At 26.8% G+C, this 15,959-nt stretch overlaps 1 protein-coding gene across 3 annotated transcripts in view; it reads left to right on the top strand.

Moving 5' to 3' along the window:
• The window catches only part of LOC107446567 (geranylgeranyl transferase type-2 subunit beta), a 35,571-nt gene that overhangs the window by 19,335 nt on the left and 277 nt on the right, over positions 1-15,959 (top strand). For 2 of the 3 annotated variants that reach the window (XM_071185537.1, XM_016061250.4), the window contains exons 2-9: positions 2,089-2,196; positions 4,559-4,756; positions 5,400-5,505; positions 6,852-6,904; positions 8,501-8,611; positions 9,525-9,636; positions 11,582-11,670; positions 13,542-13,616. In XM_071185537.1, the coding sequence (XP_071041638.1) occupies positions 4,568-4,756; positions 5,400-5,505; positions 6,852-6,904; positions 8,501-8,611; positions 9,525-9,636; positions 11,582-11,670; positions 13,542-13,616 (735 nt within the window). In that variant the 5' untranslated portion in view covers positions 2,089-2,196; positions 4,559-4,567. Of the gene's footprint in view, positions 1-108; positions 148-2,088; positions 2,197-4,558; positions 4,757-5,399; positions 5,506-6,851; positions 6,905-8,500; positions 8,612-9,524; positions 9,637-11,581; positions 11,671-13,541; positions 13,617-15,959 lie in introns of those variants that run through there. The other variant, XM_016061249.3, reaches the window with a different exon arrangement.

Here is a 15,959-nt window from a genome sequence, read left to right as displayed (position 1 = left end):
ATGACTTAAAACTGAGGTTTTAAAATGTGAAGAAATCAAGCTTATAGTAATAGAAAACTGGGAGATTTTATAAACAGTAAAAGCTGTAATGTACAGTGCCCAATCCAAAGGAGTACCCTTGTCATGCTACATTGTTACCATAAAAAGGTATGAAACCTATCAGGAAAAGATACCACCTGGTTGTTTGTTACACTTTTTCTTCAAAGAAATCAAGCAATTAGTTATTTAATTTTATTGCCTGCTTTTTTAAAGTTGAGGCAAGGAGGTGATCACTGATTTCTTCAACAAAAACTGACTACACAGTCCTCTCTTTTTTGTAATTAGAAGATTTTTTCAAAAGATTTAGTTTTTAATGTAGAAGATGATTCTGAGTAGATTAAATTTACAGTCAAACCCTTTATCTAAAAATTTGTAACAAAATAGATTTTTCATAATTAAAATAATTAACCATTTGTTAGTTAAACTTGAATAATATGAATGAATAATCCCTAGAAACTGACGCAATTTTTGAAGTATTTGTTAGTTGTTAATTCAGGATGTTTCAAAAATAATGACAGCAAAATATTTTTTTAATAAAAGGAAATATTTCTATATCACTTAAAAAAATATGTAGATGTTTATCTCAAGAGTGGCTATGAATGAGTTGGTTTCCTGTGATTTATTTTTATTTAGTTTTTTGTGTTCTGCTGCCCCGGAAGTTGAAAAGTTTAGTGATTATCCTGTTGTAGATCAGGATATGTATCTTCCCAAATAAATCTCATAATGGTTGCCATATTTTTGGTGGAGCCTGTTAGGGGCATGGAAGAAACTAAAAGAAATTCACTGAAAGGATACTAGAAGGTTATAACTTGTAGCCTCTGTAACATTTATATTATTTTTTAATGTATTGTAACGTCTATGACATGGTTGGTGATATGAGTTCTGATCAATATCACAGACATACTGTGCGTCCAAAGAAGCAGACCACCCTGAATAACTTTTGATCTAATGATTGGATCTTCACATTCTAGGACTCAATCCTAATGGTTTGAAAGGGTGACCTCAAATAAGCTAATTATTAAACACAGAAGATATTTTAAGTTACAAAATCTGACACAAAAACGTACTTTCTCTGAATAAATATATGTTTTTATTTTTAATGTATTCCGATTTTTGAACCCCAAATACGCAATCTGGGAAATGTCACAATAGGTCAGGAGAGTGCTTCAAAGTTTGGACCCCTTAATATTAATGTGACTTTTTGTGTATTTAGCAATATTTTAAAACTTTTTAAGCGAATTGAAAAAATTTTGCACACAATTATAAAATTAGTTTATCCAATGATAATTCCATGCAAAAAATAAGCTTTAGTAAATAATTATTATTATTTATAACTACAAGTATATTCAATAATAGTTCAAAAAATTTTTGAATTGTAAGTATAGAATGTTTTGCATAATTTTAAAAAATATAATTTTACTTGGCAACATGCAACATTTGAGCTATATTGGTTGAATAGTTCCTGAGAAATTGAATTTTAAACATCTGTTTTGTTTTGTTTTTTTTTTTTTTAAATAAAAAATACAATTTTTCAGAAGCTATTCAACTGATTTTGCTCAAATTTTGTATTTTGTCATGCAAAATTATGTTCTTTAAAATGATGCAAAATACTGTATATCTTAGAGTTAATAAATTTTTGAACTTTATTAAATTAAATAATAATATTTTAAGCTATTTTTTGTTTAGAATTTTCTTTAGATAAACGAATTTTATAAGTGTGTGCAAAAAAATTTCTACTTGCTTAAAAATTTCTCAAGATATGGCGAAGTACGCAAAAAAGTTAAATTAGCATTAAGAGGTCTTAACTTAGGAGCCCTCTCCTGACCATATTTTCCAGATTGCGGCTAGACCCGATATTTTGGGAGTTAGAAATCCAAAAGTTATTAAGGGAGGTCTATTTTTTTATCCTTTTTTTTGGCACTGTACATCTAAGGTATAAAAAATATGTGCTCAATTTATAAAGCTTTGTATTAAAAAATATAGTAAACTTTTAAATTTGTTATATTTAATATTTGTTCATTTTTTTTTGTTAATTGTTGATTTTTTTAGGCTGTGCTAATAAAAGATGTTGAGCTTACTGACAAGTTGCCTACTAAACTGGATTTGAATAAACATATTAATTATATTTCTTGTTATGGAAAAAAGAAAGATGATTATGTAAGTATTGTTTTGTTTTGGCAGTTACACATTTGGCTCACTGTCTTCTTTTTTTTTTTTTCTAACCTAAATATTACTTTAAATCTTAATAAAGTTGTTAGAGAACATTAATATTTCAACTAAATGAGTTATAACTGTTTAATTAGTACTACTTATTCATTTTTGAACTAATTTATGTCTTTTGTTACATACTGTTTGATTATTATTTTAGTATAGGCTATCATTATTTTTTTTAACTAATGACTACCATTAAATTCAGTAATATATATCAATAATTTTATCAATGTTTTTCTCTTTTTTTTTTTCTAAAAAGACAACATACAGTTCAAAATATCAAGTTGCAAAATCAATTCAGACTATAAAAAAAAAATTCCAAAATATTAAAATGATCAATGACAATATCAATTGTGCATATAGAAGGCTAATATTCATAATAAAGAGTTTTATGAGTTTATTTGTAACTTTGCTATTACCTTATTATTTGCATTTACTTCTGTATCTTTTTATGTCATTTTCTGGAAATTCACTACATTTACTTTACTTAATGACACGTAACCTATAGATTGGTGGCCAAAAGTGACCCCCAAAGCGTTTCAACTTGGATTCTGAACTGTCTAAAATATTAAGGAAAATATAAAAGAAAAAGAACAGAAAGTTACAGATCTAGTTTACGGCTTTTCTTAATTTTCCAAAATAGGACAAATTTAGTTTCATTATGAGAATTCTATTTATGCAAAGTGTGCAGTGAAGTGTAAATTTGTAAATAAACTAAAGAGAAGGAAAAAGAATTATGCAAGTAGATAAGATAAATAAAAAATAATTTGAAAATTTTAACAGGAGTCTTCTCTACATTAATCTAATGTTGTATTAGTAACAAATTTTGTTTTCCGAATAATAGTGAAAGTTAACTTTTAGACTAATGCATATTGAAATATTCTTTTTGTATGATGCTAACGCAACATAACTTGTTTTTGTAATCTAAAATTATTAATTGTTTAAATTTATTAACATTACTTTTTATTATCTGCTCAAAAGAAAAATATTAATTATGGTCTTTTAATATATTCCACATTACTTTGAAACAGAATCTAAGTATTTCTTGCATATTTATAATGACAGCATTATGTTAATGTTGATCCAATACTCTGTATGTTGTAGTTTTTGTGGCCCAGTACCAAAAAATGGTTGAGCTTCCCTACTTTACTGATTATAATACCTAAATAGATGTTATGGATTATATTTATTATCAATTAATGATTCTAAGAAGCAATAAAAGCATTTTATTACATCTTAAAATAAAAATAATCAACTAAATATTATAGCAATAGTAATCGCTTTAACTATCAGACCTTTATTGACATATGAAAATAATCTTTGAACTTATTTTAAAATAATAATCAAAACTGTGAGTTTATGAAATTGAAGATTTCTTGCAAAGCATAAAGAAAAGTTTATGGTAACGGTTTTATCAATGTGATATTTTATTTTCAAAATGTTCTGTGGAATAAAGGGGACTCTTTTTAATATCAAATTTGAATACAATAATCTGAACTGAAAGTTAATTTACTAATTTGAAGTTGCAATCAAAAGAAAGTTAAAAATATTTTACCATCTTCTTAATTTAATAAGAAAAATTTAACTTCCGTTTCTCAGGAATAATTACGATTTCTTAAAAATAAAAAAAATAGATGGGAATATAACTAATAAATGAAAAAGTTGGTAAAGTAATGAATATTCAATTTAAATAGAGAAAGTCATTCACAAAGTCATTCACAAATTTATGCTACTCATAGATATCAAATTTGAAAAAACAAAGCACATATTGGTTTTCCAAGTTCTTATTTCTGTATGTAAATAAATGGAACATTTACAGTGTTTATGAATTACAAACTTAGATATTCTGGAATTGATATTTAAATGCTATACTAGTTTCAAATTGTTGTTAAAATTGAACAAATTTTTTTGTTACTTAATTCTTTTTAAATACTTGAGTTTTAACTTCGCCTTCGACTTTTAATTAAATTGACTATAATTCCAGAAAATATTTATCCAAGGGGTAAAAAGGGTTATGTATTGATATTTTAATAAATTAGAATTAAAAGAATTTTGATCACCACTATAAATAAATAAGCAGATATATAAAAGGTCAGATATGGAATTTAGTTATGCTCAAAAGTATTGATAAAGGTTTTATAAAAAGTCTATTTTTAAAAAAATGGCTTTACTTTGATAAATTTACCTCTGATAAATTTATTTTGTAGGAAACACAAATGTGAATGGTTATCACTCTGTTTGAAACTCTTGTTTCTAAATATTCACATGGCATTTGTTTGTAATGAAATGATTTATTTCTTATTTTCAGGAATACTGCATGACTGAGTATTTAAGAATCAGTGGCATTTATTGGGGTTTGACTGCTCTAGATTTAATGGGGAAACTTGAAAATCTGGACAAAAATGAAGTTCTTGATTTCTTAAAAGAGTGCCAGCAAGAATGTGGTGGATTCAGTTCAAGCATTGGACACGATCCACACATACTCTACACACTTAGTGCTATTCAGGTACTGTTTTTACATTGCAATTTTATCATGTGAACTAATATTAAAGATATGGTAGTTCATAAATCAAAGTAAAATTGTGTATGAAATTTATATTAAATAAGGGTTTCATGGGATGTGAAATCTTTATGATTTGTGTATTTTTAGAAAATTTTTTTAATTTAGTATCTCTATTCTTTTTAAAGCTAGACTATTATCTATCAGCATTTAACTGACATTAATATTTTGAGGCAATCCAATCTGAGACCTGGTCAGGAGCTGGCATGCACATTCAAATAGGGCAGGGTCTAGTTTGTACCAATTTGAAATACCAGCAAAACCATACCTGTCTATAATTAAATGGTATAAAAAAGATAAGTGAAAATGTGGCTATTAAAAAATAGATGTAATGTCTGAATTTAAAAAAAAAAAACATTTGCATGAAAAATTTAATTATTTTGAAAAAATTTTAAAAAATTCTATTCCTTTTTTAAAAAATTTAATTGTTTTCAAAAAATGAAAAAAAAAAATTTCTAAAAAAGAAAATTTTTACAAAAAATTTTTTTTTTAATTTTTTTCTTTTATAATTCAAAGTATTTTTTTGGAAATTTCAATTTAACTCCTTATAAGTTTAAGTAAGGATTGTTCTGTGTTGTTTTTTTATTAGATATTAGCCATGTATGATTCTCTTGATATAATTGATGTAAATAAAGCAGTAAATTTCATCAAAAGTCTACAGCAAGAGGATGGTAGCTTTATTGGTGATAAATGGGGTAATAAACTTCATTTCTTACATTTTGTTATGTATTTTATTATTTTAGTTTTCATTTTATTTTATTCAATATATCTCCTTGTGATAAAATGTATATTATTCTTTCTTCAGTTATCATTCTTTTTGTTGCATGAGTATGGCAGGGTGCGTAGCGTTTGTAAAAAGTACTTAAAGGTGCTTTTTTGGGGATTTCGTTTTTAAAAGCTTTCAAAGGTGCTTTTTTCAGCTGTCGTTTTTAAAAAGTGCTATTTTTCCGAATAATTTTTTCCCCCCTTCAGTGATATCTGGTGGATCCCATGCATTTCACAAAAAATGGGGAGTTTGCTACGTAATCATTCACGCGGACTTCATGTCGTACCCACGCTATGACTTGCGCATGCCCGCACACTTGTAACCGAAACCCGAGTGCTCCAATTCGGATAGAGAATATCAGATCCTTATGAAATGTTTTTCTTTTTAATTTATTTTATTTTATTCTTGTTTATTTTATTTTACTTCTAACACTTTTTTTGACGTAGGGGGTAAGGGTACTTTTGTTCTGAGTTCAGGGTCAAGTTGAATTCACTCGGTGATGTGGGAAAGTACTGATTGTTTCGATTTACGCTCATATCTTTTTGGTTCTTTTCAACGCTAAAACTGTTTATAAAAAGTTTTTGTTTTTCAATAATATCATTGATTGAATATGGATTTTTTGAGTGCTTGAAAATTTTTGCAAAGTGCTTGAAAAGTTTTTAAAAAGTGCTTATTTTTGATTCAAAGATTTGGCTACGCACCCTGGTATAGTGAGATTTAAAAAAAAGTAATGCTGATGTACAAAGAATCTTTATTTTATCTTATTGAGAAAAAAAATCAAATAATTAAACATCATCAACCTTATTGTTTCTTTTTATTTAATTTTATATTTAATATAAAAATTTATTGTTAACTGTTTCTAATAATCTCAGCAATTAATGATGAACTAAATGCTTAAAAAAACTAAATTCAGACAATCCGCAAAATCTCAATTGATTCATGTTTTTTTTTACTAACAACTGAAACTACTAAAGGATTTGTCTAGATATCTTTAAAAAAAAACTACTTAGCTCTATATTTAAAACATCACAATAAATGCTTTGACAATGTGAATAGTACATTTTTTTTTCTAAGAATTGGTCACTACTTTTAAGATTTTAAGTTATATAACCTTGATTGATTGTGTATTATTATTTCCTCTTTTTCGGGTAATTCTGTATTTGCATTCATAAATTATTTTAAAAATCTTATAAAACTCTCACTTGCATTGTAAGTAAAATTTAATATAATATTGCATTTTTAAAAAATTTATTGATTTTTATGTTCAATTTTTAGGTGAAGTTGACACAAGATTTACATTTTGTTGTGTTGCAAGTTTAGCTTTGTTAGTAAGTAATATCTGTAGAATTCATAGTATAATTTGTAATACTTGTTTTCTTCATTAATTTCTTGTTTATTAGTTGTTAACTCTGATTTCAGTTAAATAAGTCAAAACCTCAGTCTTATATTATAAAAACAGATTTCTATACATTTTAAAAATTTATAAGTGAATAAAAAAGAATATCAATAATAAAATGTATACACAAGGCATAATAATAAACACATAAGAATAGACACATAACATAATAATACACATAACATAATAATAAAAGTGCACACAGACAGTTTGGTGCTCAAACAATATAGTATTCACTATTAGCCACTTTAATTCTGTGTTTTACACAAAAGTGCAATTATGTTTTATTTTGTTTAAATTAATTTAGTTAACTTCTTATAGACACTAATTTTTATTTCGTATATGAAGAAAATCTTTTTAATTATTTTTTCAAAAAAATGGTAATTAGAAACTAAATTGAAGTTTTTTTAATATGTATGCTAGAAGAGCAACTTTACTTGATGTAATATAGTCAATGATCAATAAATTTATGAATGACTCATGAATATACTATTTTTTATCCTGATTAAAAAGTTGATTTTATAAAATTTCATTTTAGTAATTGTAAATCTTTAATTCCTTTGAATCTTTTTTATTTTGTTATGTTTAATAGAAAAAACAATATTAAAAGGTTTTAGTTTTTATTTTACAGGGATGAAAGACTTCCGCGAAAAAGCAGAAAATCGACTTTTTTCTCCCAATTTTTTAGATTTCTGACTATGTTCCAAGAACTTAATTTTTTAAGTGGTCCAATTACTACATAACCCCCACCCCCCTAACTGCTAAAACAAGCCGTCCTAATGATAGCCGTACTTGGAACTAACTTTTTAACCCTGCAGTTGCTTCCTGATTAAGAATGATCATCAGGAGAAAATGGGTGGAGTTTCGGCAAGTGCACTGTTGCCTTTATAACGCCGACTTCTGCTGTAGAGCAAAAAAGATGAGGTTCTTAGTTGTTGAGTTCTAAGCAGGTTTGTTTGGGTCTCTGGTATTTGATATAGGGTTTTCCTCCTTGGTGCAATGCATATTAAATTTGCTCATCTGTGCATTATAGTTCGCTCGACTTCGCTAGCTCTTATTTTTGGCCTTTCTGACACATTTTTGTTTTCGTTTACTTGTGTCCTTTTTACATGCTAAATCGTAAGAGGAATGTATTTTAACATTGGAAGTCAATTTGATAGAGGAACATAAAGTGCATATGATTGATGCGACTGAAAAGAATTAAATTGATTGATTGGTTAAATAAAACAGTCAAACTGACTAAAACTCTCAGTAGCAATCTATCAGAAGATATTGAGGTGAAAGTTAGCGACTGTTTTAATTTAAAATGATTGACTGGTAAATAATTTGAAACTATGAATATTAATCCATATATATGTTGCTTAATTTTCTTTAATGTAGTAGTGGTCCAAGACGTTTAAAATTATGTTTAATTATGTAATTTTAATTGACTTGTTTTTTCGACCAAAAATTACTTTATAAAAATTCAGTGCATGTTAAATTTCCTTACTTTATGTATTTACCTATTTGTTTTATGATTATTGTTTAGAATCGACTAAATGAAATAAATATTGAAAAAGCTGTTAGTTTTGTTCTTTCATGCATGAACTTTGATGGAGGTTTTGGTTGTCGTCCAGGATCTGAAACACATGCTGGGCAGGTAATTTTTATGATTTTTAATACTCTAAAGATAAGTCGCAACTTTTTTTCACTTTTTAATATTTGGCATTCCTGTATCAAAAAACAGAAAAAAATGGTTTTTCCCTTGTTAATTAAAAATTATTACTTTGCAAATAAATTATTCTAAGCTCTTAAAGGGTTGAATTTATAAACTACATTTTTTGCATTTTATTTATGCCTATTATACTACTTGTATCTCTATTATGTTTTATACAAATTAGTTACAAATTATAGTTATATAGTGTTCCTTTTTTGGTGTGTAAGGCACTGTGAAACAGTACAAATATACTATCTTTATAATGGCTATTTCACTGTAAGGAAAGTACCTTAAGTGCCAGTCACAAAAATAAGTTGTTGTTTTTTTAATACAGTTAGTTTTTTTTTAATTATGAAATAATTTATTTAAAATGCTTAGTCTAATTTGCTCTGGTTATAGAAACCGAAATTATTGAAAATTTATTAGTTTTTGGCAAATAGAATGTAAAGAACCATCAGAGATTTTGCTAAATGGGAGGTCATAAATGAAGTTGAAAGAAATGCATTAAAACTTGATCATATCTTTGTAAAATAATGTTTTACAATTTTTCTTTTATTGATTTTTCTTTTATTTTTATTCTAAAAAATTATTCCTTTTATATCCATAACAAAGGTTTTAATTTTTGTTCTCATTAATCAAGTAATTATGAACAAAAATATAAAAGAAAAGCAAACTTAATCTTTACTTTTCATGCTATAAAATTATGTATTCTTCTGTGTTTGTAATAAAATTTTTATTATGTAAGACTTTATTAATCAGTTAAGAACATTTTTTTATAAAACTAATTATTGTACTTCCTTATACATTCGTTTCTTTTTAAATGTTTCAATTATTTGTATTTTTTCTTTATCTCTAGATTTATTGCTGTCTAGGTACTTTATCTATAGCCAAACAACTACATCATGTCAATGCAGATGCTTTAGGATGGTGGCTCTGTGAGCGACAATTGCCCTCAGGTGGTCTCAATGGTATATAATAATATCAGTCTATATATAATTATACCTTAATAATAAATTATACTATTGTGTTATGAATTTAAAATTTGCAAATGTAGGCTAATTGCCTTGCTGCCTTAAGAAGACATTAAGTCATTTTTAAATGAATTTTCAAAATTGGCTATTTTAAGTGTAAATACTATTTAAAGATCAATATTTATATTTGAACAGAACATCAAATAACCAACATGTAATAATAGGAGATGTATAAATGAAGGTCCGGCTCACTTTTTCTATTATTTGAATAATATTTATTTTCGTTATATCTAAATTGCTGATATTATTCATATTGGGGGCATTACTTTTTGGCAGTGAATTTTATTAAATCTAACTCATTTGAATTACAAAAAGAAATGTTAAGTTGAAGCCAGGGTGGCTCATGGGATAGAGCGTTTGAGTTCTAATGAGGTGACCTGGGTTTGAATCCCAGCGATGGCTGGCCTATATGAATTCCGCATCCGACTCACACCAACCCCAGTGCTGGTGTAAAATATACTCGGTGGTAAAAAGATCATGGGTTAGAGTCTCCTTGTCATCAGACTAACCTTGGGAGTTTCTCGTGGTTTTCCGCTCCATGTAACTCAAATGTGGGTTAGTTCCATCAATAAGTCCTCCACAAAGACAAATTTCTCCCAATACTTGATCCAGGAATTTCCTTGTTCTCTGGATTGGGTTCAAAATTACGTGGCTACGGATTTGAACATTAGTAATCGTAAACCCAAAATTGGATCTGTTGTCCAACGACGGTTATAAAATAATACAATAAGTTAAATAACTTTTTCTGTTTACATATTTTTTGCACCATGTATTGATTTTGTGATGACTTATTATCAAATCTTATTACCTCCAAGATTTAGAATTTGTGTCTTTATTTATTTATTAGAATTTATTTATTGTGTCTTTATTAGAATTTATTGCTTTTATATCTATACTGCTGACATTATTTATATTGGAAAAATTAGTTTTTGGTGGTTAATTTTATGAAATCTAACTATTTTGGGAAGCAAAATGAATTTTTTTTTAGAACAAAATATATTCTGTTTTTACTTTTAACAAATAATAAGTTAGGAAACTTTTATTTTGTTGGAGACTTATATCAAATCATATTAGCTTCAAGAATAAGAATGTGTCTTAATATGAGCAGACAATTTAAATTTAAATTAAGTGACAGATTTTTTTCTTTTCTTGTTTCAACTCTGCAAGTTTTATTTTAACACTTAATAGATATGTTATAATTATATTATTAAACTGTATTTCGAATTAATATATCAGACAATTAATGTGTATTTTGTTCAGAAAGTATTTAATCAAATGTATGATCATTCCTTGATTATATAATCTATCTGGGGAAAAAATAAAGTTGAACTATTTTGAGGCTTTTTTTAATCGAAGATTTATGTCAGGGATCTTAAGACGCCAAACTTTTAAAAAAAATATCAGACACTGAAACAGTGAAATGCACCAAAAGTTATGCAAAACCATGAGTAAAATCTTACCCAAAGGAATCTTAATATGTCACCAACACGAAAGAGGGCATTAAGCAGTTATGTTTTCTCCAGGATAATTGGAGCAGGTTTTCCTTACGATTAAAAATAAATTGTTTTTGTTAAACTTTAAGGAAGCTATATGTTATTAAAAGTTCCTGTTAAAACAAAACAATATTGTATTATAAATAAATGTGGCAACCATGCAACAGAAAAAAAAAAAATTTTTCTTATAACTTTGTTTTGAAAGTATAGATGCTGAGTAAAAATCTAATAAATTTTAAATCAAACACTATATCACTTTTATTGTTAAGTAGTTCTTATTTTAACTCTATCCCATAAATATCTTGAAGTTTAATTAAATGAATAATTTTTAGATTTTGGAATTATTTTAAAATCGTTATATGTTTTACATTAGATTATACTTATTCTAGGTAGACCAGAAAAATTACCGGATGTCTGTTACTCATGGTGGGTTTTGTCATCTTTAAAAATTATTGGAAGACTTCATTGGATTGATAAAGTATGCGTATTGTATTTGTTATTCAGTAAATTCTATATTATCAAATAAAATTATGCATTTTTTGTTACTTTTTCTTTTATAAGTTTTTCTTTTTCTCATCAAATCTTTTTTTAGAATGGAATTTTATTTATAAAATGTCCTTTTTATCTCTTTACTTATGCACCTTCCTCATAAATTGTTCTATCAATTTTTTTTTCATTTTGTTGTCTGATTTGCTTATTGCAACAATTTTACTTGCATTTTGTTGCTATGGGACTAGTGACTGTACATGCTTTTTTCGGCTATTCTTGATTTCCATTGCCTGCTACATATAACAATATTTTATTTAGATTCTCAAATAAATCTCCTTTAAATTATAAAATAATCTACAATGTTGTTTCTAAATTTGTAACGCAAAGTGTCATCAACAGCTAAAAATACATTGAGTTATTAAAAATGTAACTCATCAAAAATTGAATTAAAATCATTTTAGATTAATACAAGAGTAGACAAAATAATATTTGAAGCAAATGAATTTTTAAAAAAGATTGTTTGCAGATTATTAATTACTTTTATTAAATAGAAATCTGCAACAAAGTAGCATATGTTTGAATGATTGAAAGACACATGTTCAAAAATTACTAGTAACGTTTTTTCTATTACCCAAAACCTTCTATTAACATATTTCTCCCAAAAAAAGATTTTAAAAAATTAACTCTTTCAATTTTCCACTTTTAAGGAAAATCTACAAACTATCATATTGAAACCATACAATTTAAGATCTTGTAAATGAAGAAGAAAAGAAAAATACCAAAAAAAATGTGATTTTCTATCAATTTTTTCTAAATGTGTTCAGTGTATTATAGGGCAAAAATTTGACCAAAAAATCTTTAATTTTTAAAAAAAATTCCCTTACAGTAAAAAAAAAAAAAGCAGACTGAAACCTCTGTTCTTATCTGATGAACTTAAACTCTCTCTCTCTCTCTCTCTCACAATCACTCAAATAAATGGACATCTTTTCATCATTTTGAAATATAAAAAAAATTTTGTAAACTTGAAAAAAAATTACTAATAAATAATATTTGATATCAGAGACAAAACTTTTTTTCATATTAATGAAAAAAAGTAACTTATTAGGCCTTAAGTAAAAGAAATATAATTCAATTTTAAAGCTTTTTTTTTTTACCATGTTTTTTAAATTACCTTGAATAATTTTTAATTTGTATTTTAGGTATTGTTTATATTTTATGTATAACAATGTGTTTTTATCATTTGTTTTAAATCTTATTTTCATGATAGCTCATTATAAAGTAAAAAGCAATTTCATTTTTCCCGTCCTTGATTAAATTTAAAACTGTTTAAACTTATATAAATTCTCTTCATAAAATCATAATAAATTAACTAATAAAGTACTTTTAAATAATATTCTCTGTGGCGAATTTTCTCTCTCTAGCAAAACTTTGAAATTTTTACTCCTCAATAGTTCAAGTATGCAATTAGTAGCTCTGTGGTTCACAACATTTATATCATTTTTTTTTTCTAACACTAGAGTGTATTCTATATCAATATTTGTTCAATCGATTTCAGCAATATTTAAAATTAGTTGGTATTTAAATATCATATAAAAGAGCTTATTAATGTTTGTTTGTTTTTTTGCGTGTTGGATTTTTCTAATTCTACCAGAAAAGTCATGTTGAGTAAAAATTTGCTTTTCCTTCCATAAAAATTGCCTTCCATAAAAATTTGCTTTTGATAGTTAAAAATAATATTTATTTTACATAATTCTTTTTGATTTTAGTTCATCACCCCAATAGTAATTCTTGTAATCAATTAAATATTATTTTTTGATAAGTTTTTATTCTTATGTTAATTTTTTGTACATTTTATCTCAGGATAAGCTAGTACGTTTTATATTGGCTACACAAGATGAAGAAACAGGAGGATTTGCTGATCGTCCAGGTGACATGGTAAAATTTTTATCCTTATTATTATTTGTATAAAGAAATACTTTTTTCATAATTTACTATTTTATCACTTTTTTTCATTATGCAACTACATTTTCAATCATAATGATCTATAATTTTTCCTATATTCTTAATTTAAATCTTGGTTGTGACATGATTTCAAAGAACATAACAAATATTTGAATGTATTAAATTGATGAAATTATATGAAAATGTCGTATTAAGTGCTTGCATGCATTAATTTTAATTGAATTAATTGCAGAAATATATGTTCCATTAATCCATTTTCTTTCACCAAAATACTTTTCAAGCAAAATATTATAGCCTTACTTATTTTAAGGTTATTTAAAAAATTGCTAAACAACTTTTAAATTACCATTTGTAAGTTTCCTCATATAGTCTTTTTACACATTGGGTCAATTGTCATCACCATAGAGAAGATTTTGTCTATTCAATGACGCAAGAGTGTATGTTTGTAGAAAATAATAATGTTAATTTAATTTTAGCTAACTAGTATTTTAATTATAATTGCTTTTTAAAGTTGTTAAAAATACTTGTTGCAACCTATTTTACTGTTCATGTTGATTTTTTTTTGTCAAAATATCAGTTAAATTACGCATCTGTATTTTATAAATTTAAAGAGCATGTAAATGCACTTTTATGCATTTTTTGACGAATGAAATTTTTTTTTATGTATTATTAAGTACTAGTTGCTAATGAGCATAAAGTTATGTTTTTGATGATATTTATTTAAAAGATATATATATATATATATATATATACACTACTAACCATTAAAATTGCTACACAAGGAAGGAATGTAAATAACAGAATGATATTTATTGGGCACATACATTATAATTAGAAGAACAAGTGATTAAATTTTCAAGATATTTGAATATATAGATTCTGAGGAACCAGTACTTCTGGGCATCGAGTCGAACAGAGATTAGATAGCATAAACGGGTACAGCATTCCATGCAGCTTCAACATTAAGCCACAATTCATTGACCGTAGTGACTGACGAGTGGTGGCATGCCAGTCGTTTGGCAACCAATGACCAAGCGTTTTCAATTGGTGAGAGATCAGGAGAACGTGCTGACTAGGGCAACAGACAAACATGTTCTGTGTCAAGGAAGGTCAGAACCGTGCGAGCAACATAAGGTCGTACATTTTCCTGCTGAAACATAGCATTATAGGGGCCTCAAAGATAAGGCAGAGCAACTGGCCCTAACACATCAGAAATGTAACGCCTGCTGTTCAAAGTGCTAATGTGAACAATAGGTGATCGAGACGTGTATCCAATGACACCCCATACAATTACTCCAGATGATGGGCCAGTATGACAATGTCGAATGCAAGCTACCAAAAGGCATTTTCCACGATGTCGCCATCATGATACTGTATACAGAACCTGGATTTGTTTGAATAGACAACGTCATGCCATTCCTGCGTCCAGGTTTGTCGTTGATCACTCCATTGAAGCTCTCCCGTCTGTGATGCAGCCTCAAGAGTAGTGGTCGCTACATTAATCGTTTAATCGCCTAATCATTTGCATACCACAACATGCCTTATCCGTCCTGCAAATTTCACTTTCATTGTGTGTCGCCTTCCTGGTTTAGCAATTTTTATGGCCAGCACACATTTATTACTTGGTGGCATTTGATCGTAAGAGCCAACCTTGCACACCGTCAAGAAATAGACAAATAATGAACGTTTCCGCTTTTGCCGCTCTATTTATATCAATTGAAAGATCCAATAGTTGAAAACAATATGACGCAATAGAAATGTGGAATGATGTCTCACCTTGTTTTGAAGCAACTGACATAAATTTATGGTCACATATATTGCATTAACCTTTAAAATTGGGTTTTTTCTAGGATAAACAGTTTTCTTTTTTTCGTCTACCACTGTTTATATATATGAAATTTTAATTTTTTAATTAATTTTTTATTGCTTTTTTTTATCATTTTATTATTTTTGCTTAATTAAAATGCAAATTTTTATTAAAATAGAATGGAACTTTTTTTATTCCAGTGTTTGAGTTAAAATTCTTTTATTTTCTACGTAATTTCTTTACTGTCTAATAATTAGTAGTTTAGTACTGTTTTTCAATGGGAACATCTTATATAAAAGTCAAAATGCCCTGTATATTTGTCCAGCAACTTAATACATGTAGGGTGAGTACAGTGTGTTTATAATTTAATATTTAATTCTATTACATTACTCAATAGTGAAACTTTTTTTGTTGAATTTATCTGAACCATAAAATATTTTTGTGTGTAATATATTTAAAAGTTTTATTTTATTAATTTATTGATTTACTATTTTTTTTGCCTAATTTCG

This window comes from Parasteatoda tepidariorum, chromosome 9, assembly GCF_043381705.1.
Source record: "Parasteatoda tepidariorum isolate YZ-2023 chromosome 9, CAS_Ptep_4.0, whole genome shotgun sequence".
In the NCBI taxonomy this organism is placed as follows: Eukaryota; Metazoa; Arthropoda; class Arachnida; order Araneae; family Theridiidae; genus Parasteatoda; species Parasteatoda tepidariorum.
Note: the sequence above shows the minus strand (reverse complement) of the source record. Positions and strands in the feature narration are given on the sequence as shown.